The 27651-nt window shown below is 36.7% G+C and overlaps 1 protein-coding gene across 6 annotated transcripts in view; it reads right to left on the bottom strand.

Annotated features, from left to right (window-relative positions):
* TRPC4 (transient receptor potential cation channel subfamily C member 4) overlaps nucleotides 1-27651 on the bottom strand; it is a 211515-nt gene that overhangs the window by 128811 nt on the left and 55053 nt on the right. For all 6 annotated transcript variants that reach the window (XM_086329274.1, XM_086329278.1, XM_086329273.1 and 3 more), the window contains one exon: nucleotides 20253-20656. In XM_086329274.1, the coding sequence (XP_086185400.1) occupies nucleotides 20253-20636 (384 nt within the window). In that variant the 5' untranslated portion in view covers nucleotides 20637-20656. The remainder of the gene's footprint in view (nucleotides 1-20252; nucleotides 20657-27651) is intronic.

Raw genomic sequence — 27651 nt, 5'->3', positions numbered from 1 at the left:
TACTTTGTCTATTTCATTCCTGATTTGCTTAGATTTTTTTTTCTTATCATGCAAGGATAAAAATGTAGTAATTGCTTATTTTTTTGCACCTAGTAAGATAATAATTTAGTTCCTTCGCCTTTACCTGTTAAAGTAGTGAACTACATTAATAGATTTTTCTAGTATATTGTTTAATATTTTACACTTAAATTTTTGATAGGTCATAATTTTCCTTTTTCACACTGTTCTTCTTCTGATTTTGATGCCAAGGCTATAAAATTAGAAATGTTTGGGAATCGCAGACCACCTGACCTGCCTCCTGAGAAATCTGTATTCAGGTCAAGAGGCAACAGTTAGAACTGGACATGGAACAACAGACTGGTTCCAAATCAGGAAAGGACTAGGCTACATATTGGCTACATTAAGGCTATATATTGTCACCCTGCCTATTTACCTTATATGTAGAGTACATCATGCGAAATGCCAGGCTGGATGGAGCACAAGCTTGAATCAATATTGCTGGGAGAAATATCAATAACCTCAGATAAAAAGATGACCACATACTTATGGCAGAATGTGAAGAACTAAAGAGCCTCTTGATGAAAGTGAAAGAAGAGAGTGAAAAAGTTGGCTTAAACCTCAACATTCAGAAAACTAAGATTATGGCATCTGTTCCCAACACTTCATGGCAAATGGATGGGGAAACAATGGAAACAGTGACAGACTTTATCATTTTGGGCTCCAAAATCACTGCAGATGGTGACTGCAGCCATGAAAGTAAAAGATGCTTACTCCTTGGAAGAAAAGTTATGACCAATCTAAACAGCATATTAAAAAGCAAAGACATTACTTTGCCAACAAAGGTCTGTCTAATCAAAGCTGTGGTTTTTCCAGTGGTCATGTATGGATGTGAGAGTTGGACTATAAAGAAAACTGAGTGCTGAAGAATTGATGCTTTTGAAATGCGGTGTTGAAGAAGGCCCTTGAGAATCCCTTAGCCTGCAAGGAGATCCAAGCAGTCCATCCTAAAGGAAATCAGTCCTGAATATTCATTGAAAGGATTGATGCTGAAGCTGAAGCTCCAATACTTTGGCCACCTCATGCGAAGAGTTGACTCATTGGAAAAGACCCTGATACTTGGAAAGATCGAAGGCAGGAGAAAAAGTGGACCACAGAGGATGAGATGGTTGGATGGCATCACTGACTCGACGGACATGAGTTTGAGCAAGCTCTGGGAGTAGGTGATGGACAGGGAAGCCTGGCATGCTGCATTTCATTGGTTACAAAGAGTTGGAAACGACTGAGCGACTGAACTGAACTGATGAAAGATTGGAATAATAGGTTTCTTGGTAGGTCTCACCTGTTTTTCTTCATTGTTATTTTAAAACATATTAACCATTTTCCTCTATGATATTTATTTCATATATTTTCCATGTTTTATATAAATTTTTATTATGAAGATTGTTGATGTTATTTTTATTTCAACAAATTTATCAGTCTTTTCCCCCTAATATTGCTCAGTGTTCCCCAGGAACTCTTTCTTCAAATAGATCACCAGTCTTTGAGAGGGAAAGCCATGTGTATAGGGTTTTGCATAGATTAAATATCCACCTTACTTTTAAGCTCATAGAGTCTTGTCCACATGAAAACCCCTTTTAACCCTTGCTAAAGAGATTTAATATTCACATCATGTTTTTAAATTATTTAATACAAAAGTGTTTATTTAATTCATATGGAATTTAGTCATTATTTGATATTTATTTATTCCTTGATAGATTTTGTTTTATAAATATTATTTTGATACTTATGAAACATTTAAATTAATAATACACTGTAATTTACTTAATCACCTCTATTTTGAATACATGAAAGAATGAATGACTATGAATAATCTTTTCTTTGGTTTTGCTTTTGCTAACTGTTGCTAAGTTGCTTTTCCAAAAGGATTCAGTTCCAACAAAAATAAAAGGTGCTAGTTTCATTATACAGATAGACCATAAAATACAGAAGATTGTATAATTTCCTTGTTGTCCTTTGTTGATTTATCAATGTTAAATAGAATTATTTTTATAAATTTTTGTCATGTTTTTAAAATTCCTTACTCTATTTTTCACTTTATAATTTTATTTTAAATACACAAAGGAATACAAACTATTAAATTATTTCACAATTTTGAAATAAAACAAAGCTGTCAGGTTAAAAAAAATCACACTAAAGTAACTTTCATTTTTTTCTGTTTTATATTTTTTATATTTTTCTTCATAGATTTGTTTAAAGTGTGGTGCATATAATTAATGTAGATTTACTTGAATGAATAAAAGTTGACATAATTATGTCAAATCCTGTGATTTGAGGTTAGAAATGAAGTCTCCATGGAGCAAAATATATCTGAGTTTATGTTAAATTTAAACAAATATTACCAAGCTTGCCTGTAATTTTCAAGTGGTCTGAGATTCTTAGTGTGATAGAAACCATAACACCAGATTTTTGTCCTCCAAATTGGATGGAACATGTTTGGTAGCAATGTAGGGACAAACGACATGAATCCTCAGATTTTAATTCACTGTGACTAGCACTCAAAATATGGGGGATGTGGACAAGGTCTCATCAATCCAGTATGGCAAAATAATACTGTTATTAATAGTTCAATTTCCTTTAGAAATCTATGCTTTAGATGGATAACTCAATTTAAGAGCTTTATCTGTCACAGCAACTATGAAACAAAGAAGATAATAAACTTCATATGGGTCATTTTTGGCAGTGAGAGATGCAGCAGAATTCCATCGGTAGAGTGCTTTAATGAAAAAAACCTGCTTGTCCAAAAGAGCAGGATGGGAATCAAAATGGTTCCCGTGAATGAGGAGAGGCAGAGTGAAAATACAGAACCAGTAACTGAAGCAAAAGTGAAAGTAAAAGTCGCTCAGTGGTGTCTGACTCTTTGCAACCCCACAGGCTGTACAGTCCATGGAATTCTCCAGGCCAGAATACTGGAGTGGGTGCCCTTTCCCCTTCTCCAGGGGATCTTCCCAACCCAGGGATCGAACCCTGGTCTCCCACATTGCAGGCAGATTCTTTACCAGCTGAGCCATAAGGGAAGCCCAGTTGAAGCAAATAAGATGCAAATAGCTGCAAGTTAGCAAGGTTGTGCTGGGTAGGTAGTTTGAATGTCTGGCTACTATGAATTGGGTGTGAAAAGTGGAAATTGCTCAGTTGTGTCTGACTCTTTGCCACCCCATGGACTATAACGCATCAGGCTCTTCTGTCCATGGAATTCTCCAGGCAAGAATACTGGAGTGGGTAGCCATTCCCTTCTCCAGGGGATCTTCCCAACCCAGGGATTGAACCCGGGTCTCCTGCATTGCAGGTGGATTCTTTACCGTCTGAGCCATTGGGGAACCCTCTGAATTGGGTGTGAGATTGGATCAGTTATTAATATGTTGAGAAGAGCAGAGGAGATAAGCTAAGGAGTCATGTAACCTTGGCTCATCCACTACCAGTGTGGCCTTCAGCACATCATTCACCAGCTTCACTTTTAGACATAACATCACCTGTTTACTCACAGGATCAAGTGATCTTAATGTGAAGAAAGAGCTTTGATAGAGCTAAAGTGATTTATAAATGAAAGGAGAAAATACCCTTTACCTGTATGATATTAAAAATGCAAACATGAATAATTATTAACTGTGGTTTTTATTTTTCTATCAATAATGGGAACATAAATTTAAGTATACCAAATACTATTTTAGATTTTATATATGAACACCTAAAAGAATGGACCTGTTGAATGGCCTTAAGTTTCCTAAATTTTATGTCCCTCGCATTAATTACTATAATTGTATAATTAAAGATTTCCCCAAAGGAACAACTCTATATTTATACCTAATCTGCCCACTGTGCTGTTGGAGAAGCCTCTTGAGAGTCCCATGGACAGCAAGGAGATCCAACCAGTCAATCCTAAAGGAAATCAACCCTGAATATTCATTCGAAGGACTGATGCTGAAAGCTCCAATACTTTGGCCACCTGATATGAAGAGCTGACTCTTTGGAAAGATCTGGATGCTGGGAAAGATTGAGAGCAGGAAAAATGGGGCAAAAGAGGATTAGGTGGTTGGATGGCATCATCGATTCAATGGATATGAGTCTGAGCAAACTCCAAGACATACTGAAGGACAGGGAAGTCTGGGTGCTACAGTTCATGGGGTCGAAAAGAGAGAAAAACTTAGCGGCTGAAAAACACAAACAACAACCTGCCCACATCTTTAATAACTTATTTTTCACTCACTGCCTTTTTCTGTTATGATATGAAGAAGCATTATGACCTTTCAGAGAAGTATTGACTTTTTCCTGTTCAGTTCAGTTCAGTCACTCAGTTGTGTCTGACTCTTTGCAACCTCATGAATCGCAGCACGCCAGGCCTCCCTGTCCATCACCAACTCCCAGAGTCCACCCAAACTCATGACCATCGAGTCAGTGATGCCATCCAACCATCTCATCCTCTGTCATCCCCTTCTCCTCCTGCCCCCAATCCCTCCCAGCATCAGGGTCTTTTCCAATGAGTCAACTCTCCGCATGAGGTGGCCAAAGTACTGGAGTTTCAGCTTTAGCATCAGTCCTTCCAAAAAGCACCCAGGGCTGATCTCCTTCAGAATGGACTGGTTGGATCTCCTTGCAGTCCAAGGGACTCTCAAGAGTCTTCTCCAACACCACAGTTCAAAAGCATCAATTCTTCGGCGCTCAGCTTTCTTCACAGTCCAACTCTCACATCCATACGTGACCACTGGAAAAACCATAGCCTTGAATAGATGGACCTTTGTTGGCAAAGTAATGTCTCTGCTTTTCAATATGCTATCTAGGTTGGTCATAACTTTTCTTCCAAGGAGTAAGCATCTTTTAATTTCATGGCTGCAGTCACCATCTGTTACAGAAGCTATATATCCTTATTGCCGAAAGATTTTTAAAATGTCAAAACTACAAGAAGAAAACCAAAATTTCTCCTAAATCCCTCTACCCAGAGGTATACATTGTTTTTCTTTCTACACAAATATATATTCCTTTTCACTTTCTCTCCCTCGATACATATAAAATCGGGAGTGTGATTTGTATTTTTTTAACAGTTGCAGGTTTTTATCGGGATACTGTAAATTACTTCAAGGAAGTCTGCATGCTCTGTGTGGGACTTTAACTTTTTAAGAAAAGGTGAGGCTTCTCAGAACTACTTCACTCATAATCCTACACAGCATCTGTGGTGATAGAGGCCAAATTTCAAAATAAAAAAATTCCCAGAAAATTTAATAACAGATGTATTAATAATTTTGTTTTCCTTCTGAGTAGGATCTAAATCAGAATCGCTACCTTCACTAAAGCCTATTAGTTCTTTGATGTTCGATTTTATCTTGCCAGATTGTTCTTTGCCTGTTTTATTTTCATGAGTGATGATGGGGGTTTTTAATCTGCCATCTTCATCTATCTATTTGGCAAACTGTTACTTAATACCTAGGATGTGCGTAGTATTATAGAGCCAGGAGAGGAAAACAAGACTATCATTCTATTTGATTTGAAGAGTAAATCTGCTTAAAGAACAGGCTGGTATTCGTGAAGTTTGAGAAGAAACTGAACTACAAAAGGCATCACAGTATAACAGACTGAAAAACCATTTTGTTTTAAAAGATCCAAATACAACGACTGTGGCTAGTTGAGCTTTTATATTTATATATTACTAATAGCATGAGGGAAAAACTAAAGGTAAAAAGTCTTCATTAAGGAGAATGAAATAATGTTGTTTGCAGCAACATGGATGAACTTGAAGATTATCATACTAAGTGAAGTCAGATAGAGAAAAATAAATATTATATGATATCATTTATGCAATGCTGAAACTCTAAAAAATGACATAATTAAACTCATTTATAAAACAGAAACAAATTCACAGGCTTAGAGAACGAATTTATGGTTACCAGAGGGGAAGAGTTGGGAAAGGACTAGACTGGGATTTGGAGACTGGCCTGTACACACTGCTGTATTTAAAACACAAAACCACGCAGAACGGATGCATGTATGTGTATGGCTGAGTCCCTTTGCTGTCCACCTAGAATTATTACAACATTGTTAATCTGCTGTACTCCAATGCACAATAAAAAGTTTATAAAAATAAAATAACCGACAAGCACCTACTGGATAGCACAGGGAACTCTACCCGATATTCTGTAATAACCTAAATGGGAAAAGAATTTGAAAAAGAATAGATACATGTGTATGTATAACTGAGGCAGTTTGCAGTACACCTAACATTAAGAGCACGTTGTTAATCAACTATACTCCAATATAAAATTTTAAAAAATTAAAAAGTAACAAAAAAAAGAAGAATTAGCAAGTTAAAGTAAATGAGGATAGCTATGCTCCATCACTGTCACATTATGTATTATATTGCTAAGTATTGAAAGGCAAAGCCACAAAAACTGTCTTTTCAGGATTAAAAACATAGCTCCGAAACTAAGGAGTGCTATAGAAATAACTGGTTTTTCAGAACTTCTCCTTTGAGATTGCACAAAAATAACTAAACTAACACTTGGAAAAATTCTAGGAAATAAAAATGTGAAGCTAATGAGAAGAGACAGGTGCTAAGTCATGTCAGCCTCATAGCTGGACTTTCTCAGCTAAAGAAAAGTGGTGGGCACCTGGTCCTCTGAATGGAACGATGACTTTATTTCATCCACAACTAAAGAAAATATTACCTAGGTTTTTTACTGGGTGCTAAGAAACACACAGCTAAAAGGAAAGAATCATATATATATATTTTTCTTTTCTCCATCGAGTTTCTTTAGCTGTGAACTTGAATCTTCAGCTACAAGAATGAAAGACTTCAGAAATTTATGAATTCTATTAGCAGCTAGCTAAGAGACTTCTTAACCTCCACTTTAATGTGTCAAAAGTATGTATCAGGATAGGTGGAGGGGGAATATGTTACCAAAATAAGAAAACTTTGGGGATTAATTTTTCATCTCTTAAGGCTCAGATAAAATATACAGAAAAAGCTAAGCTCTAGGAAAAATCAAAACAGATTCTGACTACAGCACTAGTTATAGAATGAAAAATGACTTCCCCTGCTCTTGGCTCTCTGGATCAGAGTTGTAAAGAATGGAATGTATCAGCATTATGGTGATCCCAAAATATCATTTTTGTCATTTTGCTATAGAATTAAGTAAAGAAGAAATCCAAAGAAATATATCATGATGATTTATAAATTTTTGTTTACTTTTGGTGGTAATATGTCATCTGAATTAGGTGACCTGTAAAACATGCATTTGTACCAGGTAAAAATGGATAAATGTCATGGAAACTTGTGACATTTATGCTGCTTTATAAAATCTCTGCTAATAGGGTGGTATGAAGCAATGTAATTCATTAAAAAGTAAAGAAAAATAATGTAGTGTGTGACAATTATTTTTGAGTTCGTGCCAGATGTTTAAACTAATACTGATGTATTTTTAAAGGCCTCAGATATTCACCAGGTGGCAGTCTTTTCCTTAAGTGTGGTCAAAACAAACTTGATCTGCTTTATCTCATCTTTATTAAAAGAAACAATGTGATTTATGGAAGGAGATGTTCTGCATTTATTCTCATAATGTTGCATTTAAATGACCTGCCTCCTCTGAACACATACTCCCTAAAATATCCTTAAAGGAACTTGTTTATTCTTCCATGAGATCATCGCTGATCATTTTCTTTTATCATGATTTTTCTTTTTATTCAGAGTGAAACTACATTGTATCTGATAATTAGCAACATATTTTGACTATATTTATTTAGACTTCACTGTAAATGGCACCCTACTCCAGTACTCCTGCCTGGAAAATCCCATGGATGGAGGAGCCTGGTAGGCTGCAGTCCATGGGGTCGCTGAGGGTCAGACACGACTGAGCGACTTCACTTTCACTTTTCATTTTCATGCATTGGAGAAGGAAATGGCAACCCACTCCAGTGTTCTTGTCTGGAGAATCCCAGGGACGGGGGAGCCTGGTGGTCGTCTATGGGGTTGCACAGAGTCAGAAACGACTGAAGCGACTTAGCAGCCATAGTCTTTCCAGATGGCTCAGTGGTAAAGAATACACCGGCCGAAACAGGAGATGAGACGTGGGTTCAATCCCTGGGTTGGGAAGATCTCCTGGAGGAAAAAATGGCAACTCACTCCAGTATTCTTGCCTGGAGAATCTCAGGGACAGGGGAGTTTGCCTCCTGAGGTCTGCATCACCTAATCACCATTACTGAGCATCGTGATGGAAATGTCAATCTTTAGACATAAATCAAATCAGCTACTTGGTTCTGAAATGAATGAATGAATGCTGCTGCTGCTGACAATACTAACTCAAATGTAAATACACTAGACACTCATTTTACTTGAAATTGAAAGTGTAAGTTGCTCAGTTTTTGTGTCCAATTCTTTGCGACCCCCATGGACTATAGCCCTAGCCTGCCAGGCTCTTCTGTTCATGGAATTCTCCAGAATATTGGAGTGGGTTGCCATTCCCTTCTCCAGGGGATCTTTCTGACCCAGGGATTGAATCCAGGTTTCCCACATTGCAGGCAGATTCTTTACCTTCTGAGATACCAGGGAAGCTCCACTTTACATGAGGTACTTAAAATTTCTAATTCTTATAATTGTGAGAGGTAGCCATTACCATTTTGCTTGTTTGTTTCAAGTTAAATAATCATCATTGGGTCACGCAAGTAGTAAGGGGGTAGGACTAGGACTTGTATTCCTATCCGTCTAAATCCAAACCTGGTCCTCTTCTACCAGGAAACGTTTCCTGTTATACAAAATTAAGCCTTAAAACATTTATTTATATTTATTTTTTTCCTTATTCTACCAAATGTTAAAGGCTGGAATTAAAGTAATGTTTATGATAAATATTTATATTTGATCCTAGACTTAAAAAAGTGAATTTTAATCCTGGCTCAAGAATGAATAATCTCAGCAATCTTGGGCCAGTTTCCTAAACTAGTATAAATTTTATTTTCTTCATACCTGTATAAGGTAATGGTTCTAGGATTCAGTGTGTGTGTGTGTGTGTGTGTGTGTGTGTGTGTGTGTGTTGGGGAAGTGGGGGAAGAAGAGGGGGAGAGAGGTGGTATTAAGTATGATATAAAAATACCCTCTGATTTCCCAAAGTTAAGTTTGAATCTTTGCTTTTTAGTTGAGATAATCAGGCGGCATAGGCTTGGCTTAAGGAGATCATGGTATAGTAAAGTAAAAGTCATCCAAACAGGTGCTAGAACACATGATTTAATAAACATTACTTCCAAGTCAAACATTAAGTTTATGCTGAAAAGCACTGGATAGAATACACTTTAAGTTTCTTTCCTAAAGCTAGTAACTTTAGGTCAGACCAGAAGAATCAAAGGTACCTCAGATGATAAACAAGATGAATGGGCTCTGATACTCTACAATAAAATATGCAAGAGAAGTATGTAAATATAGTTGGAAAATCAATATTGTATAAAAAAACAAAATGGATGAGTATACATATTATAAATTATTACTTCTATTTATCTTGAAGTTGCAATTGATTGCTAGATTAGATTCCTTGAGGTCAAGGGCTACTCTGTGGTCATATTTTAACATTATCTTGGCCACATAGGCAGCTAAAGGAATTTTAAAGATATCAGAATAACGAGAAGAATGGCAGGATTCCTTTACTGACTCTGCTCACCCAGACCATTCTCCTAACTTTGCTGTCTCTTAGGGTTGTTCTTCTTGTTGCTCCACTCCAGTGAACTTGAAGGAGCAAAAGCCAATGAGTTTGTACCAAGAATAATGTAATGATTCCATATTTTCTAGGCCTGTCAATGTGGATAATGACATATATACCCAGTTTCTCCAAGATCAGTGTGCCTGTACATAACTATACATAGGGCTTCCCCAGTGGCTCAGTGGTAAAGAATCTGTTTGCCAATGCAAAAGATGAGAGTTCGATTCCTGGGTTGGAAGGATTCCCTGGAGAAGGAAATGGCAACCCACTCCAGTATTCTTGCCTGGAAAATTTCATGGACAGAGGAGCCTGCTGGGCTACAGTTAACGGGTCACAAAAGAGTTGGACATGACTGAGGGACTAAAACAACAATTAAGATGAATATACATACAGATATGTATATAGAAGCACATATTTTTCCAATTTAAAAATAATATATGTTCATTGTAGAGATTTTAGAGAAGACAGAAAAACACAAAAAAGAAAAGCATGCATTTTATCCCAATATTCAGAGATAACTAATATTAACATTTTGCTGTGTATTTGTGACTGGCATCCAATAAGCCTCACCACCTGATATTCATGCCCTTGTCCAAGAAGACTCCTTCCACACAGAATCAGGCTGATCTGTGTGAGCATTAAAATCATTTGAAACTGGAAAAGAGGAATAATATGATTCTATACTACTCGTGCTTGGCGAAAAACTTTCTAGGTGATTTTTCCAGATAAACTTTATTATCTCTTTCAAACCTCAGAAACCATCTATGATTTTTAAGATAAGCGGTTCCATTATTTTTATTATGAAGGGGTGTGCATGCATATATGTGTGTACACATACGTGTGTGTAGCTGTACATGGATATGTGAGCATCCCTTGGTATCTTTGGGGATGGGTTCTAGGACCTCCACCCTGGATACCCCCACACACACATACACACGGGCTTCCCCAATGGCTCAGCAAGTGAAATCCGTCTGCAATGCAGGAGACACAGGAGCCATGGGTTCAGTCCCTGGATTGTGATGATCCCCTGGAGTAAGATATGGCAACCCACTCCAGTATTCTTGCCTGAAGAATCCCATGGACAGATGAGCCCCATTGGCTACAGTTCATGGGGTCACAAAGAGTTGGACATGACTGAACAAGCACACGTGTGTGTACACACGCACACACACACACATATATATATACTGTGCTGTGCTAGGACACGATTTAGTGACTAAACAACAACAAAATAATGGATTAAGGTGATTAATGAAAATGAACCCCCAAAAGTTTATCACCAAAGCTCACATTTCAAAGTTTAGTTTTCTCTTGCTCTTGAAGTGAAAGTGAAAGTTTCTCTGTCGTGGCCGACTCTTTGCGACCCCATGGACTGTCACCAGTAAATCCTCTGTCCATGGGGTTTTCCAGGCAAGAATACTGGAGTGGGTTGCCATTCCTTTTTCCATGGGATATTCCTGACCCAGGGATTGAACGCTGGTCTCCTGCACTACAGACTGCTTCTTTACTGATTGAGCCACCAGTATATCCTCTCTCTTACTTTAACATAAACTCAGGCTTCATACAAGTGCTAAGGCTTCTCAAGGAATTTACTTTTAAGAACATTTAGCCTCTTCAACACATATAAGCATTTTTAATTAAATTGAATTGAATAAGTATGAAATGCTCAAATGATATCAAGGTGGAGGTGCATGTACTGAGCTCTCTAAATGCCAGCCATATTAGTGTGCTGCTGCTGCTGCTGCTAAGTCACTTCGGTCATGTCTGACTCTGTGTGACCCCATAGACTATTAGTGTGCTAACCATCTAATCTTTACAACAACCTTGTGAGCAGGGACTATTATCTCCTTCTTATTTATGAGAAAGTCAAGGCTCAAACAATTTGCCTAGACGATAAGATAGGATTTACAGCCACATCTTTCTCTCTCAAACCTCTTTACCATCTTTCCCTCCTTCCTTGTCCACAAACAGAAAATAAGGACTCTGTCTTGTATTTTCTCACCATCAGATGGAAATGCCTCAATGCTTGAAGCTTTGCTTTATTGGTTGAGATTGTTTTTCATCCTTTTTTTTCACTTGAGTTTCAGAAGGAGCTAAAAGCTTTTTGCTCTTGTGCATTCCAAACATATTTAATGATGATGCTGATGACGTTTATAATAAGTGTGATATGTTGAGAGGAAGGAACAAGAGAATTCTGGAGGACTGCTTATCTATAATTTACTGGTCATCAAGAAAAAGAAAATGTCAATGTGTAATATCTTATGAGTCAGAATGACCAGTTAGCTTAAACCACTTTATCATATTAACAGTGAAACATAGTCCATCTTTTAAAAAATTCTTCCATTTAGGGCAGAATCATTCATATCACTCATGATTGCCATTTGCCAGATGACTAAAGGAAATCTAGGCTCTATCTATGTTGTAACAGCATTTAAATTCCCTGCTGTGGAATAATAGGAATCAATTTAATTTTTAGACTTTCAAAGTACTTATTGATAAAAATACTTTATATTGGTTTCTACTTGACATTATAAGGATCACGTGGGGGATAATTTTCAGCTTTTTCATATTAATGGTGGACAATATTATAAACATTTTCTATGGACATTTTCCATCCAGAAACAAAGAAAGGGTAATTGATGATGTATCCAGCTTTGTCTCACAATAGGATAAGTATTTTGGGAAGTTGTTGTTGTTTAGTCACTAAGTTATGTCCAACTCTGTGACTCCATGGACTGTAGCTGGCCAGGCTCCTCTGTCCAAGAAATTCTCCAGGCAGGAATATCGGAGAGGGTTGCCATTCCCTCCTCCAGGGGATCTTCCCAAGCCAGGGATTGAAACCGTGTCTCCTTCATTGCAGGCGGATTCTTTACCATCTGAACCACCAGGAAGGAGAACATCTTTAATACTTTATAATTCTCTCTTGCTCTTGCCTTCACTCTCTCTCTTAATTTTGACAGTAAATATGATGATGGTATTTAGTTTCACTTACCGTGAATTTGGAAAACTCAGCAGTGGCCACAGGACTGGAAAAGGTCAGTTTTCATTCCAATCCCAAAGAAAGGCAATGCCAAAGAATGCTCAAACTACCGCACAATTGCACTCATCTCACATGCTAGTAAAGTAATGCTCAAAATTCTCCAAGCCAGGCTTCAGCAATATGTCAATCGTGAACTTCCAGATGTTCAAGCTGGTTTTAGAAAAGGCAGAGGAACCAGAGATCAAATTGCCAACATCCGCTGGATCATGGAAAAAGCAAGAGAGTTCCAGAAAAACATCTATTTCTGCTTTATTGACTATGCCAAAGCCTTTGACTGTGTGGATCACAATAAACTGTGGAAAATTCTGAAAGAGATGGGAATACCAGACCACCTGACCTGCCTCTTGAGAAACCTATATGCAGGTCAGGAAGCAACAGTCAGAACTGGACATGGAACAACAGACTGGTTCCAAATAGGAAAAGGAGTACGTCAAGGCTGTATATTGTCACCCTGCTTATTTAACTTATATGCAGAGTACATCATGAGAAACGCTGGGCTGGAAGAAGCACAAGCTGGAATCAAGATTGCCGGGAGAAATATCAATAACCTCAGATATGCAGATGACACCACCCTTATGGCAGAAAGTGAAGAGGAACTCAAAAGCCTCTTGATGAAAGTGAAAGTGGAGAGTGAAAAAGTTGGCTTAAAGCTCAACATTCAGAAAACAAAGATCATGGCATCTGGTCCCATCACTTCATGGGAAATAGATGGGGAAACAGTGGAAACAGTGTCAGACTTTATTTTTCTGGGCTCCAAAATCACTACAGATGGTGACTGCAGCCATGAAATTCAAAGACGCTTACTCCTTGGAAGGAAAGTTATGACCAACCTAGATAGCATATTCAAAAGCAGAAATATTACTTTGCCAACAAAGGTCCGTCTAGTCAAGGCTATGGTTTTTCCTGTGGTCATGTATGGATGTGAGAGTTGGACTGTGAAGAAAGCTGAGAGCCGAAGAATTGATACTTTTGAACTGTGGTGTTGGAGAAGATTCTTGAGAGTCCCTTGGTTGCAAGGAGATCCAACCAGTCCATTCTAAAGGAGATCAGCCCTGGGTGTTTTTTGGAAGGACTGATGCTAAAGCTGAAACTCCAGTACTTTGGGCACCTCATGCGAAGAGTTGACTCATTGGAAAAGACTCTGATGCTGGGAGGGGTTGGGGGCAGGAGGAAAAGGGGACAACAGAAGATGAGATGGCTGGATGGAATCACCGACTTGATGGACATGAGTTTGAGTGAACTCCGGGAGATGGTGATGGACAGGGTGGCCTGACATGCTATGATTCATGGGGTTGCAAAGAGTCGGAGACGACTGAGCGACTGAACTGAACTGACCGTGAATATCCAGAATGTAACAGAAGCAAATCAAAAAGGGTAACCTCAACTGGTTAACGACTGAGGAAGTGGAAATATTTTCACTCTGCAAGAGGCAGCTCTAAAGACTAGAATATATAGGCTGCCTTAGCACAGGACATTTAAAAAGGACTATATGAAATTCATGAGTCTGCAGAAGTAAATTACTTGCTCTAAAGTCCAGCAACTAAAATCAAATGAAGACAAGAGATAAAAGTAAACTCTATCTCTTCCCAGTAGCCAGGGATATATTTATTAGCATCCATATCAATTAAAAATGTCCCTTATTTTTAGTCAGCAGGGTATATTTTGGGTTGGATGCATATTTACATTAACTTGTTCATGCCAGTCTCCTATTTCATCCTTTGATTTCCTGATTACATAATAGGTACTCTTTCTAAAGCCACAAATTGCATTAGCATATCCACAGAAATTATTTTTTGAAATCCCCTAGGCGCACTGAGATAGAAAGGAAAAGGGTAAACAATTAAATTCTCCTTTGGCCTCCCTAAATAGGGTTTCTAGTTCCAGTAATTGTATTTTTCAAATGAAAAAGAAGCTATGCACTCCAGAAGGTAAATTGCCCATGCTGAACTTTATGTTTTAGTGTATATTGTGTTATTAGTATATTTGTTTGTCAATAGGAAGACAGAGATTATGACATAATATAGTAATACATATATTATGCTGTTATTACATGTTACCTTATGAAACACTTTTACAGAACTTTAACACCACCAGACATGAAGAAGCAAGTAAGTTAATTCTATGATTCCAATTAATACCAAGAAAACCAAGGCTCAGAATGATTTTCAGAGGCTTGTCCTGTTAGCAAGTGTTGAACGGGGCTAGAAGTCAGCATTTCTGTCACTCAACTCTACTCTTCCCTGGCATTCCACAGCTTCTAATTACTTCTAATGACTTAGTATCAATTGAGCAACTAAATTATAAATGCTATCATAATAGACAAGATAGAGGCACAGCCTAAATACGTAACTCTAGAGGCTCTTTTAAATTTATGTAACTCATATCCTAAATAGGATAATTAGCTAATCATTTAAATGATTGCTATCCAAATTGGCACTGGCTGGAGCCAGATAGCCTGGTGATGATTTTCCGTGACTCGAGTTCCAGCACTGATATTTCCTGGTTCTGTGATCTGGGATGTGTCACTAATACTTTTGTGCTTTCACTTCCTCATCTGTAAATGGGGAGAACAATGGGACCAACCTTCACCAGATAGTGTGAAGATGAAATGAGATAATGCAAATAAACTTCTTATCATGAGTTACTGGCATGATGACAAGTTCAATGAATATTCATCATTCAGGCTATCCGCAGGTTGGATGCTAGATATTGGTTTATAGATTCTTTTGGTCAGGTTAAATCCCAAATACTTTTCCCTCTTCTACAAAACAAAGTGATTGGGTTAGATGATCTCCAAGGTCTCTTGAAATGATAAAATCTGATACTCTTTTTAGTGGGGCTTTCAAATCAAAATTTCTTCAATTGAAATACTCTAGGATCTTAACTACTGAATAGATAAGTAATGTTTAGCAAAGTATTTTTCCCAAAGAAGGGAAAATATAATAAATGCATTAGTGAAATTGGAAAATTATTTTGTATTAAATACCACTTAATCACTGGTATTTAAGATAGTTATTTGAAATCTCCCCAAAGCAAGGTTATCATGGTATAATGCAACCATACCTAACATGAGGTATACAACTATAGGTATTCTGTAGTTTTCAACATTCTCTACGTCAGCCGTTCTCAGTGTTGTCTCCAGAACAGAAGCATTAGTATCACTTTCATACTTGTGAGAAACCGAAACACAAGTCCCAGGGACCCCTTCCAGACCAGCTATATCAGAGACTCTTGGGGTGGGATCCCACAAACTGAAGTAAGAAGTCCTCCCAGAAATGTTGATGGTACTGAAGATTCGGTACTAGTGTCTAAGTGAAGAGTGAAAAAGAAAGTTCTGCTTCTGATAAACATTTACTAAAGCAGCTGAAACTGAAATTGAACCTGGCCTTAGAAGACATCAAAGAGAAAGGTCTGCTAGAAATAATTAGAAGTCAAGTAACCAATCAATTGACTGAAAAAAGGGAGCTGAGAAGTCACTGTTGGTTATTCCCTACGGAGAAATACGGCACTAAGGAGGTTAAAGAAAAGTTCAGTAAAATCAGCAGAGAGTACCAGAGTAATGATTCCAGCCAGGAAGCAGTCTCAGTAAGAATATGTAATCTCCCATCTCCCTGCCCAATGTGGAGAATGACAGGTTCTCCATGCTGTATACTACATGAAAAGAAAGAAAGTATTGCTCTTTCCATTTTTTATAGTAAAAATGAAAACACTAAGGACTAAGTATCTTGATTTATGAAGAAGTACATGAAATAGGGAAGAAATTAATAATCTGTGCCCATTTATTTATTTATTAGATGTGGCATTGAGAAAAGTTTTTAACATACTCACAATTATAAACAGTTAAACAATATACAAGGGAAAGGACATACAACCAATGTCAAAGTGATTGGAAGACAGGTGACTTTATGCACTTCAAGGTCCTCCCTATCGTCTGTATATCAATCCCAAACCCCTTTCTTAAGACCAAAATGTCTGATAATCTCCTAGATGTCAATGTCAATAAGCAAAAGCTGAGTATATCCAAACAGGTTTCATATACCTCTTTTAGAGTCTCTACCTCAGTTACTGGAATTAACTTTCCCCGGTTATAAACAAACATTCGTCCTTCTCCTTCAGGCCTTTCTCCTGCTCCCCCGATGCCCTCCACCCAATAATATTTTGTATTTACCATGTCTAGTCAGTTTAGTTTCATAATTACCAAGGATTGATTTCTCTTTTCCATTGTGATTACATTTACTCATATCCCCATGATATTTTTCCTGTCTCTCTTCACAACTAGACTCTAGAAAAAAAAAAATCATGTCTCCTCCCCAGTGACGGGGCTCAGACCTGGCCCAAAAAGCATACGCAAATTGTAAATTGTTCCCTGGAGAATGTACTGGAAGAATAAGCCGAGTAATCTGAAATCTCAAGCCCCCATGATTTCGGGAGGCAATCACGCATTGCATCTTATTCCAGAGAAAGAAATTAACATGTGACAGAGAAGAGTCTATTTCCTGATCCACATCTGTCACATTTTAAGTTTTAAATGTCCTGATCATCAGATTTGTGTGTTTTTATAATAGATCCTTTTACTTGACTCATTTTAAGACAAGTTATGCTGATTTTGACCACTTGGATATTATTGTTCTTAGGTTTTAACACTCAGCTTCAGTGACCTCAACAAAATTAATGGTAATGTGTTCCAGGGTCTTTGAGGGTGGCCTGTAAGACTGCAAATTAGGCAAACAGAGTAAACACAAAATGGCTTTCATGATCACAAGAATCTTCTAAGGAATTACAATTTATGAGATAAAAAATCCTGTCAAGCATTTATTTGTTACCTACCAGATGCTGGCTAATGGAAACTTTTATTCCAAATGATGTTGGCCATACTTAAGAGATGCATTGTCTAAGTAAGTCACAGATAAACAGCCAAGCTCTAATGGGGTTCGTCTTCCCCCCTCTCTCCCCCACAAACCCCAAGGACCTCTTTTATGTGCCATACTGTATACATTTCCTGGTGTAACAACCTCACTTTTATTGTACAAGATACCAGGAACTCTGAGGTAGGTTGGAGTTGCTCTTTCCAAATTACAAAGTTCAAACCAAAAGATACAACTTTTGTTGATTCTCAGGGTCTTTGCTGAAGAGGAATTCTAGAATGTGCAAACAAAAAAGAAAAATTCTTGGCTTACGAACTGATATAAAAGAAATCCTCCAGAAACGCAAGGCCTGGGATATTTCAGACTCTTGACAGATTGCAAACCTTTACTGCCTTTTATTAATGATCAGGGTTCCAGATCAAGTGCCTCTAAAAAGCCAAGACCTACTTGTCAGACTAGAGTTTAGCTCAGAAGTTGAACATCTTCCAACAAACAATCTCATAATAGCAGATATCTTCTCCAGACACCAAATTACTTTGGCCAGAACAAATGTCATTGACTAAAGAGACACTGAAATGTTTGGTCACTGCTCTCTAGACAATAAAATTAAGAAGATTATATAGTAATAAGCAGGAAAAACACAATAGCAATTTTGTTCTACAGACCTGTTACAATCTTAAATGATCTAGACACACAGTCCCAAGTCTGTCTCATGGTTGCTTTTATACATAATAAACAAGAGGGTATACAATATAAGATCATTGTTATTAGGGAATGCAAATACTTTAGGAGTATGATTGTGCAAGGTGTTTCAAATTCACAAGGTGACTGGGGAAGTAGCACCTAACTTACACAGATAAGAACAGATTCCTACTCATTCCTGTCTAAGTGTCCGGTTTCTCTAGTGGTGGAAAACTGGGATATAACATAACATATGTCTTTAAATGTTACTACTACCTGTTCACCCCTGTCAAGGATAGTACAAGTTGGAAAATTCTTGTCTTACAAACCGATACAAGAGAAATTGTCCAGAAATACATGGCCTGGGATATTTCAGACTCCTGCCAGATTTCAAACCTTTGCAAACCTTTACTACCTTTTATTAATAATCAAGGTGCAGATCAATATGGTGGGAAGGTAACCCAAACAACTGGATATGAAACAAAAAATTAAAAACCAGTAAAGCAAAAAGCAAAGAGGTATTGCCATTGTGGAGTGTTGTTTTATCAAAGTTCGGAGCCAGGTGAGGGAAAAGGGTGCCTGATGTTAAGACATAAGAATGGGCCAAAGAACACAGACTTTTGGGGAGACCTTTTCAGGAGACATCCAGCTTTGAAATTCTTGTCTTAATCATGGCAATGATTCTGATCAAAGTCCTCCAGTAAAGCAAAGATAATGGTATAATAGCTACAGCAGGTCTTGCTTTAAAAGAATGTAATGTCTCTAAGATGGCTTAGTTAGTAAAGAAATCCGCCTGCAGTGCAGGAGACCCAAGTTCAATCCCTGGATTGATAAGATCCCGTGGAGAAGGAAATGGCAATCCACTTCAGGATTCTTGCCTGGGAAATACCGTGGACAGAGGAGCCTCGTGGGGCTACAGTCCATGGGGTCGCAAAGAGTCAGACACGACGTAGTGAGTAAACCACAATGTCTCTAAGAGTCCGTCATTTGCAGAAAATACTTGCACCTTTATCAAATAGAACAGAAACTGCCAGAGGTGTAAAAACAAATGTTTTTATAAGATTTTACTTGAAAGGACAGATTTTGAGCCACTGAAATACATGCAGTGTCTTCTGCAATTAGTCAATGAGGCTTGATGTCGGGAAGTGAAGAGTTCAATGGGAAAGGATAAAGGATCAAATAGTTCAGATACAGGGCAGTACCAGGGAATAATGTAGACAGACAAAAGTAGATTCCTTATTCATTTCTGTCTATGATTTTTCCACTTCCTTAGGGATAAAAAATAGGGAGATAACAGGAATAAAAACCAGATAGTATTTATAATCATGTACCATTTTAGCTTAGTTTATACTGATGACATTAAGATACAACTACATTTTGCCAATAGTAAGTGTGATATATTAAATCTACAGTTATTTTCCAGTAAACTTTTTTGCTTTTTTTAAAAAATTTGTCTCCATTTAAAAGAATTCATTAGAGTTTGCTAAAAAGCAGTATCAGAGTTAGATGTACAACTCACTTTAGCAATAAGATACAGAATTCCAAAACAGGCAAGAAGGTTAAAAAGAAAAATAGCAAAAGAATTCAGCCTGTTACTGCAGAATGTTCAGAAAATGAAGGACAAGGAGAAAACACCACATATACACGGTAGCACCACCCCCCTAAATTTATATACTATTACATAAACATGTCCCTAATGTATGGGAAGCCACCATAGGTTACTTAGTTTTGCTTTGGTTCTCATTAAAGGCTCCTTAGCCAGGGTAAGAGGTGCAGGTGATGGTGACTTCTGTAGAGTATAAAATGTGTACTTAGCAGTAGTTTTCCATCATACTAGTTTTGATTTCAGTGCTAATATTTCTTAAAATTGGGGGAGAATTTGACCATCCATAGCAACCTTCTGCATGTAAAATAAATGAAAACCAATATTTTTGCAAGTACCTGTTTTTCTCCACTGGGCTTTTTGTGGTTCAGCAATAGCTCGACAGCTCCCACAACTTCTTTCCTGATAGCATGTAATAGGGCGTCTCCAACATAGACGTTAAAGCTTAAGAGGAGTTCAATGAGTTCCAAGTTCTCATTTTCAATTGCAATGAGAAGAGCAGTTCTTCCAAGAGGATCGATGCAATTAATATTGATTTTAAAATAAATTTCAGCTTCTTCTAGGGATTTCTTGACGCTTGCATAATCTCCCTTTTCCACAGCATTTAGGTAGGCTTTCTCGGAGGGTGAGAGTTCGGATTCTGCTCGGACTATCCTGAGAGGGATGCGGTCTCTATAGGGGGCGTTAACATTTCTTTTGTAGTAGAACTGCGCCATGTTCATGCCATCCTATGTCTTTGTCTCTGAAAGTGCAAACAAAAACCAAAACACAAAAGGATTAGGGTTAGCACACTTTTTAATGATTCTGCATCACATTTAAATCACAACAATGCCAGTAATAATGATAAAACTTAATTATTAAGAAGTTATTTTCCCTTTAAACCGTGGAAGTAGGTAATAATTATTCAGTGGTCTCAAAACTCAGGTTACAAAAGTTCTTATCTAAGAAGAATAAAGAAAGGCTAATATTTGGCAAGTTACTTTAAAAAATTTTAAGTCTTTATTGAATTTGTTACAGTATTGTTTCTGTTTACTGTTTTGATTTTTTTGGCCATGAGGAATGTGGCATCTTAGCCCCCCCAACCAGGGATCAAACTTGCACTCCCTACACTGGAAGGTGAAGTCAGAACCACTGAATCACCAGGGAAGTTCCATAACAAGTTGCTTTTAAAGATGACTTTAAAACTGACATTTGTCAGGGGTTGCACCTATAATTTTTAAAAATTATTTACAAAATTTATCATAAACACATATTGTTTTTAATGGAGAACCTTGAAAGTCAAAGGCTGTACCTTTGAGGTCTGCAAAATGGACCAGGGATTTTCAAGTGTGTCATTCCTTGTAAGTTTTGCTCATCTTGAAGATGCTGTTGAGGTTACAGAATATCAACATCTTGGCAAAATGTTTTTTCATTTTCATTTCTGTTTTTAATGTTTGTAAGAACTGACATTAAAGTTTCTGTTATTTAGTGATATTAATGTCAATAAAATATCATACCAAGCCTGATGAGTATCATTGTATTGTTTTCCTCTTATAGGTAAATTAATTGAGGAAGAAAGAATGTGAACTGGTGGTATTATCAAGATGTGTCTAGGCAATTTAATTTCCAAAGGAAACAAAAGAAAGGGATTAAATATATGGTTTATTATGAAAATGCTATTTTTCTTAATTCTCTTACCTCCAAAGCACAGAACAATAAATCACAAGGCAGGAATATATTTATTGTAAAACATAATATTATTTTGAGGTTACAGTAAAGATACACTTGAAAATGAGGAAATTACTTCAAATAAATGAGATTATCATCTCAAAATAGATTAATAAAAAATATCCAATGTCTCTCAAAGTCTTGCTGATTTCATAATCATCTTAATGATACAAAGTTTATAAAAATGTATTGCTTTGAGCATAACTTCTTTATTTCTGTTAGTTCCTGATTTTATATGTACAGTCTGAACTATTTTATTATTCTATGTCATTAATATTCAACTCACATATTTATTTACATACATTTGCTTATCAAATTAAAATGAATGGGGCATTCTAGGTACCTGAATATGCATATTTATCTTAATTGACCTTATCATTTTATAACTCAACCAGATTTGAATAATGCTTTAACTATAGATTAAATACACATTGCATTAACAAATGTGATTATATTTAATGTAATGTTCTCAATTTGAGAAATTATTCACTGTTTGCATGCTGCTTCAATTTAACAGTAATTTCAGTTACCAAGAAGTTAAGTTTTAATTTTTGATGTCCAGATTATTCCTCATGATTTCTCAAATATCTAGGTTCAAGGTCTAATATACAATGCTGTACATTCATAATTTGTTCCTTTCTGGCATATTAGATTCAGCATTTTATTAAGGCCTCTTTATAGACTAAGCAAAAAGTGGCAATTTTATAATCCAAAATATTTTTCTCAAATGTTTCCCATCTTATCAATCTTTTTGTTTTAAACGTATTATGATCAACTACATAGCATGATATACATTTATTTTCACAATTGGAGACTGAGTGTTGTGAATTCTTTAAATGGCAATATTACTTTTTTGGAGGAAGATGAAAAGTAATACTGGTTTTCAAATGTATCCATTTTAGATGTTAAATTTCTTAATTGAACTGATTGTAATTTCAGTATTTGGAGGATGCTTTAATTTACTAGAGTAACAGGAATAAAATTTATATTATCAGATAAAGACAATTTAATATTCCTCAGATATACCAAAGCTTCAATAAATAAACATCATTATGATGTTACATATCATCATTTTAATTTTCTAACCACAAATGTACCATATATATATCAGCTGATGTTTATTCACTAAGTCGTGTCTGACTTTGCGACCCCATGGACTATATAGCCCACCAGGCTCCTCTGTCCATGAGATTTTCCAGGCAGGAATACTAGAGTGAGTTGCCATTTCCTACTCCAGATACGCATCAGCAGTAACATTAAAATATCTGCCTTAAGAAGGTAATTGTCACCCACTTCCCCAGCACTCCTTGTCTATTCATGTCAGCGTCCATAAGCTTTGTGTGATCAGTGATGTACTTTTCACGTGGCAATTTTATCAGGACTACAGTATGAATACCTTATGATGATAATAACTGCCATTTCTATTCTATTTCAGCAGTACACATTCTCTACTACCTTACTCTTTGTCCTTCGTTTTCTAGAGTTGAATCTGAAGTTTCTCACCACAACATTTTTGCTTAAGACTAATGTTTGATTGTTGCCCAAAATATAAATTAAAATGAAAGTATGAACATACACATACACAGCCTATAAGAAATTCATATGAATTATGACTCAATCAGGATTAGGAATCAGTCTCAAAGATGGAAAAAATGAATTTTATTTTATTACATTTGCTTTATTTTATTACTCATGGTATCCAATAGAAATTAGATAGTAAACAGCATTATCCTTGTCAGAGTGCAAGATGTTGGTGACAATGAAGGGATTAGTGGACAACATAGAATATATACAAGAAATTGGGTGAAAAGAGAAGACAGATAATGAGAAATTAGACATTAAAATCCATTTCATTTACTCCAGAGGACTGTCATAAATGTAAACTACACAAGTATGTTTCAAAAAAAGTAATACAATATTGAGATAAAGATATATACAGCGGGATATTACTTAGCCATAAAAAAGGAATTGAAATTGGGTCATTGTAGAGATGTGGATGGACCTAGAATCTGTAACACAGATTGAAGTAAGTCAGAAATAGAAAAACAAATATTATATATTAATGCATGTGGAATATAGAAAAATGGTACAGATGAACATACTTGCAGGGTAGGAATAGAGAAACAGATGTGGAGAATGGACAGCTGGACATGGTGGGGAGGGGAAGGGGAGGGTGGGATAATTGGGAGATTAGTATTGACATATATACACTACCATGTGTAAAACAGAAAGCTGGTGGGACCCTGCTGTATAGCAAAAGAGGCTTAGCTCAGTGCTCTGTGATGACTAGAGGGATGGGATGAGGGGAGGGTGGGAGGCTCAAGAGGGAGGGAATGTATGTATACATACAGCTGATTCACTTTGTTGTACCACAGAAACTAACACAACATGGCAAAGCAATTATATTTCAATAAAAAAAAAGACATATTCTAGTCCACATCATATTTAAGTTGTGAACTGGGCATGAGACTTCCCATCAGACAACCTGTCTCTCCATCCATAAAGTGAGAAAAACAATACTCATGAAGGACAGGCGAGAAGAATCAGGAGAGTTTGTGCTAAGGAAGACCATTTATCTGCTATCTTCTTTCAAATGTCCTGGATTGGGAAAAAGTTAGAATTCATGTTGGGAAGGTTAGATGTATTTAAAATACATTTAAAATGTAATATATAAAATATAAAATTGAGTTATTTATAATGGGATAGTAAAATATAGAGAAAGAGAAAAGGAGAGGGAGAGAAAAGATGGAGTAACTCTGACTGATGACTAAAAACTTTAAAAAGTAAGGAAGAGTATATAATTTTTTCAGTACATTGACTTGTCCTTCTGGATTGAGATGCAGTGATACTAACTGAAGGACAAAAATCAAGGTTAACAATTTAAAAATGTGATATATGAATGTAATCGCAAAGAGAAGGTGCTGATAAGGCTGATGGTTCCTGAGCTGACACTCTTATCAGAAACTATGGAATTGCTACTGGATAGAAAGTCTGTAAAAGAACATGGGACTCAGTGAAGCAAATATACTTATCTCCAATGTGGAAATAAAAGCCTATTCCTGATCCTGCACTTTCAGAATGAACTTTCTGAGGGGGAAAATTTTTTTCCCCATAAGTTACAGAGTTTAGCAGATCCTTTGATTTCAATGATCCCTTTATGATGCATAAACTGGAAATGAAATGGCTGCTTCATCAAGTTATGTTTCTAGGACTTGGAAGAGATATGGAATGTGATGCAGAAAGACTCAAATCCTGCACGTGAATTTTAAATTAACCCAATATTTCTTTTTCCTAAATATGTTCAGGGCTTAAGAAACAAAAATGTAAGAGAGCTTCACCTTGACATCAATCTCAAGAGAAATTTTAAAAAATTGTCCCTAGATATGAAAACTGCAGTTATCTAAACATCTTGAAGATACACAGGAAAACAAAAGTTTCAGATATTTATAGCGATCAGAAGGCATATTCCCTAAAGGATGAGCTTAGGCGTGTGGTGGAAAGAGCAGGGAACTTGAATTCCGAAAAACACAAAGGAAAGAAAATAAACAGAAATCTCCACTTTTGAGTGAACATTATTAAAAGTAAAATAAAATTTGCCCAAACAACTTCCTTTCTTTTTCTTTTGACTTTTGATTCCCTAACTGCTAGAGGATACATCTGTACAGGTGTGAGCTCATGATACAGCGAGAAATAAAGACTCCTTTTTTTGTTAGGATAGTATAGCACATATCTAGATTGTATTCTTTTTTTTTTCTGAAATCTGACAGGAAATAAAAATTTCCCAGTTGACTTATTCACACTCAAACCTATTTGGATTTTTTTTCTTGCTATTGGTGTAGTAGGTGAAGGTGAAGTCGCTCAGTTGTGTCTGACGCTTTGCGACCCATGGACTGTAGCCTACCAGGCTCCTCCATCCATGGGATTCTCCAGGCAAGAATACTGGAGTGGGTTGCCATTTCCTTCTCTAGGGGATCTTCCCGACCCAGGGATTGAACCCAGGTCTCCCACATTGGAGGCAGACGCTTTAACCTCTGAGCCACCAGGGAAGCCCATTGGTGTAGTATTATAATATCAGTATCTTTGGCATAATGCATTGTGCACATAAAAGCATAATGCTCTCATTTTTACTATCATTCCTAATTCCAGGCCCTTTTCTTCATCATCTTTCACACGACTACACCAATATCCTTGTAATAATCTCACTGATATTATCCTTGCTTCCTCCCTATTTAGCCTCCGCAATGCCACATGCCTAAAATTTCTAAAATATAAATCTGATTCAATCACTCTTGTACTTATAATCCTTAAATGACTCATAACCATCCACAGGGAAAATAATAACCTATTATAGAATATGGGACCTGCATGATCTGGCTTCTAATGCTTTCTTAGATGTATCTCCCAAGTCAAACCCTGAAAAACCTGATTTTACACTGACAAGAATCCAAACTACTTGGCCACTACAGCTCGAAGCATTTTCTCATATTGTTCTTTAGAATAAGAATTCTGTTCCTCCCCTTGAGCCTTCTGGCAACTCCTGCCAAATTTTAAAACCTCTGTGAACTATCACAGCCTCTGTGGATTTTTCTTCTCTTCCTCTTAAGGCAGAGTTAATGACCTCCTTTATGCATCTTCATAGACCCTGTGAACTGTGTTTTTCTTTTTACTGTGTAAGAGATTGGGACTTACACAGTATTGCATCCCAATCCAAAGCAAGTGGTTACTGCCCCAAATTTACTGATGAATCAACAAATTAATGATTATATTTTTAGAATTATTTCTCTGTTTTTTGGGGTAAAGGAATAAAATTAACAGGGTAAAATGTCTTTAATCATGTGCTGAAAGATTGTTTAGCCCACTGAATGCCACAATGAATAGCTGGACAGCCAGTCAGTGGTCATAAGTTACTAAATAGCCTGGGCAAAATGCTTTCTTTCTTTTTTTTTTTTTTACCTATTTTTATTCTCTACATACCTTACCCACAAGCTTTTTTTTTTCCCCACAAAGACCTATAACATGTAAATCAACACATCTATAACTCTCACCTTTGGAATATGCTTTCTATCACTACTATCTAAGTCTCAGAAGGACGTAAGACTTAAGTCACTTGACTGATACTTCCAGGGAAATGAGAGCGCAGAGGGGGAAAAAAAAAAGTACAAGACAGCCAAAGCCGGCAAACTGAATATCTCATAAAGGGAGAAATCAAGTTTATATACCAGTTAATAGGAGACTAAAATATGCATATTAATATTTACAGAATTATAAAGAGGATAGGAGAAAAACAGAGGAATAAAAGTAATCAAGAGTAAGAATTAAAAAAAGCAATTGGTGATACTGGTAGAATGATCATGAAATGAACCAGCAAACTTAAAGTTCAGATCGTTGACATTTTCCCAGTTTGAAACTGTAAAAGTGAAGAGAAAAAGAAAATAGATGGGTAAGAGCCAACATCTATAATATAGCAAATGACTGAAGAGAAAATAAATAATGGTGTGTGGGACATATTTTTAGTAGTAATGACCAAGAAGTTTCATAATTACAGAAGATAAAAGACCTCATATGGAAAGAAGCCATAGCATCATGTAAGACATAGAAGAACAGCTGCTTCATAGATTAAGAAAATTATAAAGGAGGAGAAAAAAAAATCCCCTAAGAGAATTGCTACCACTTTCAACATAAGGAATAGCTAGGTCAAAATAAATTTTTGTTCTATAAAATGTTTTCTCAGGGGTGATAAGACTGTAAACCAATAAATAATTCAAGATTTCAGTGTTCCCATCAAGAAATTCCTGCAATTAAATTTACCTGAGATAACATCCTGCTCACCTGGGCAAACAGCTTTCTTATCTTTCTTATCAAGATTCTCTCCAGACCCCTCACTTGGCTAAATCTGTTTAGTTGATGAGTCGTGCCTGACCCTTTGCGACTGCATGGACTAGTAGCCACCAGGCTCCTCTGTCCATGGATTTCCCAGGCAAGCATCCTGGAGTGGATTGCCATTTCCTTCTCCAGGGAATCTTCCTGGCC

This window comes from Bos grunniens, chromosome 12 (assembly GCF_055505025.1).
Source record: "Bos grunniens cultivar Pamir isolate PY7600 chromosome 12, Bosgru_T2T1.0, whole genome shotgun sequence".
In the NCBI taxonomy this organism is placed as follows: Eukaryota; Metazoa; Chordata; class Mammalia; order Artiodactyla; family Bovidae; genus Bos; species Bos grunniens.
Note: the sequence above shows the minus strand (reverse complement) of the source record. Positions and strands in the feature narration are given on the sequence as shown.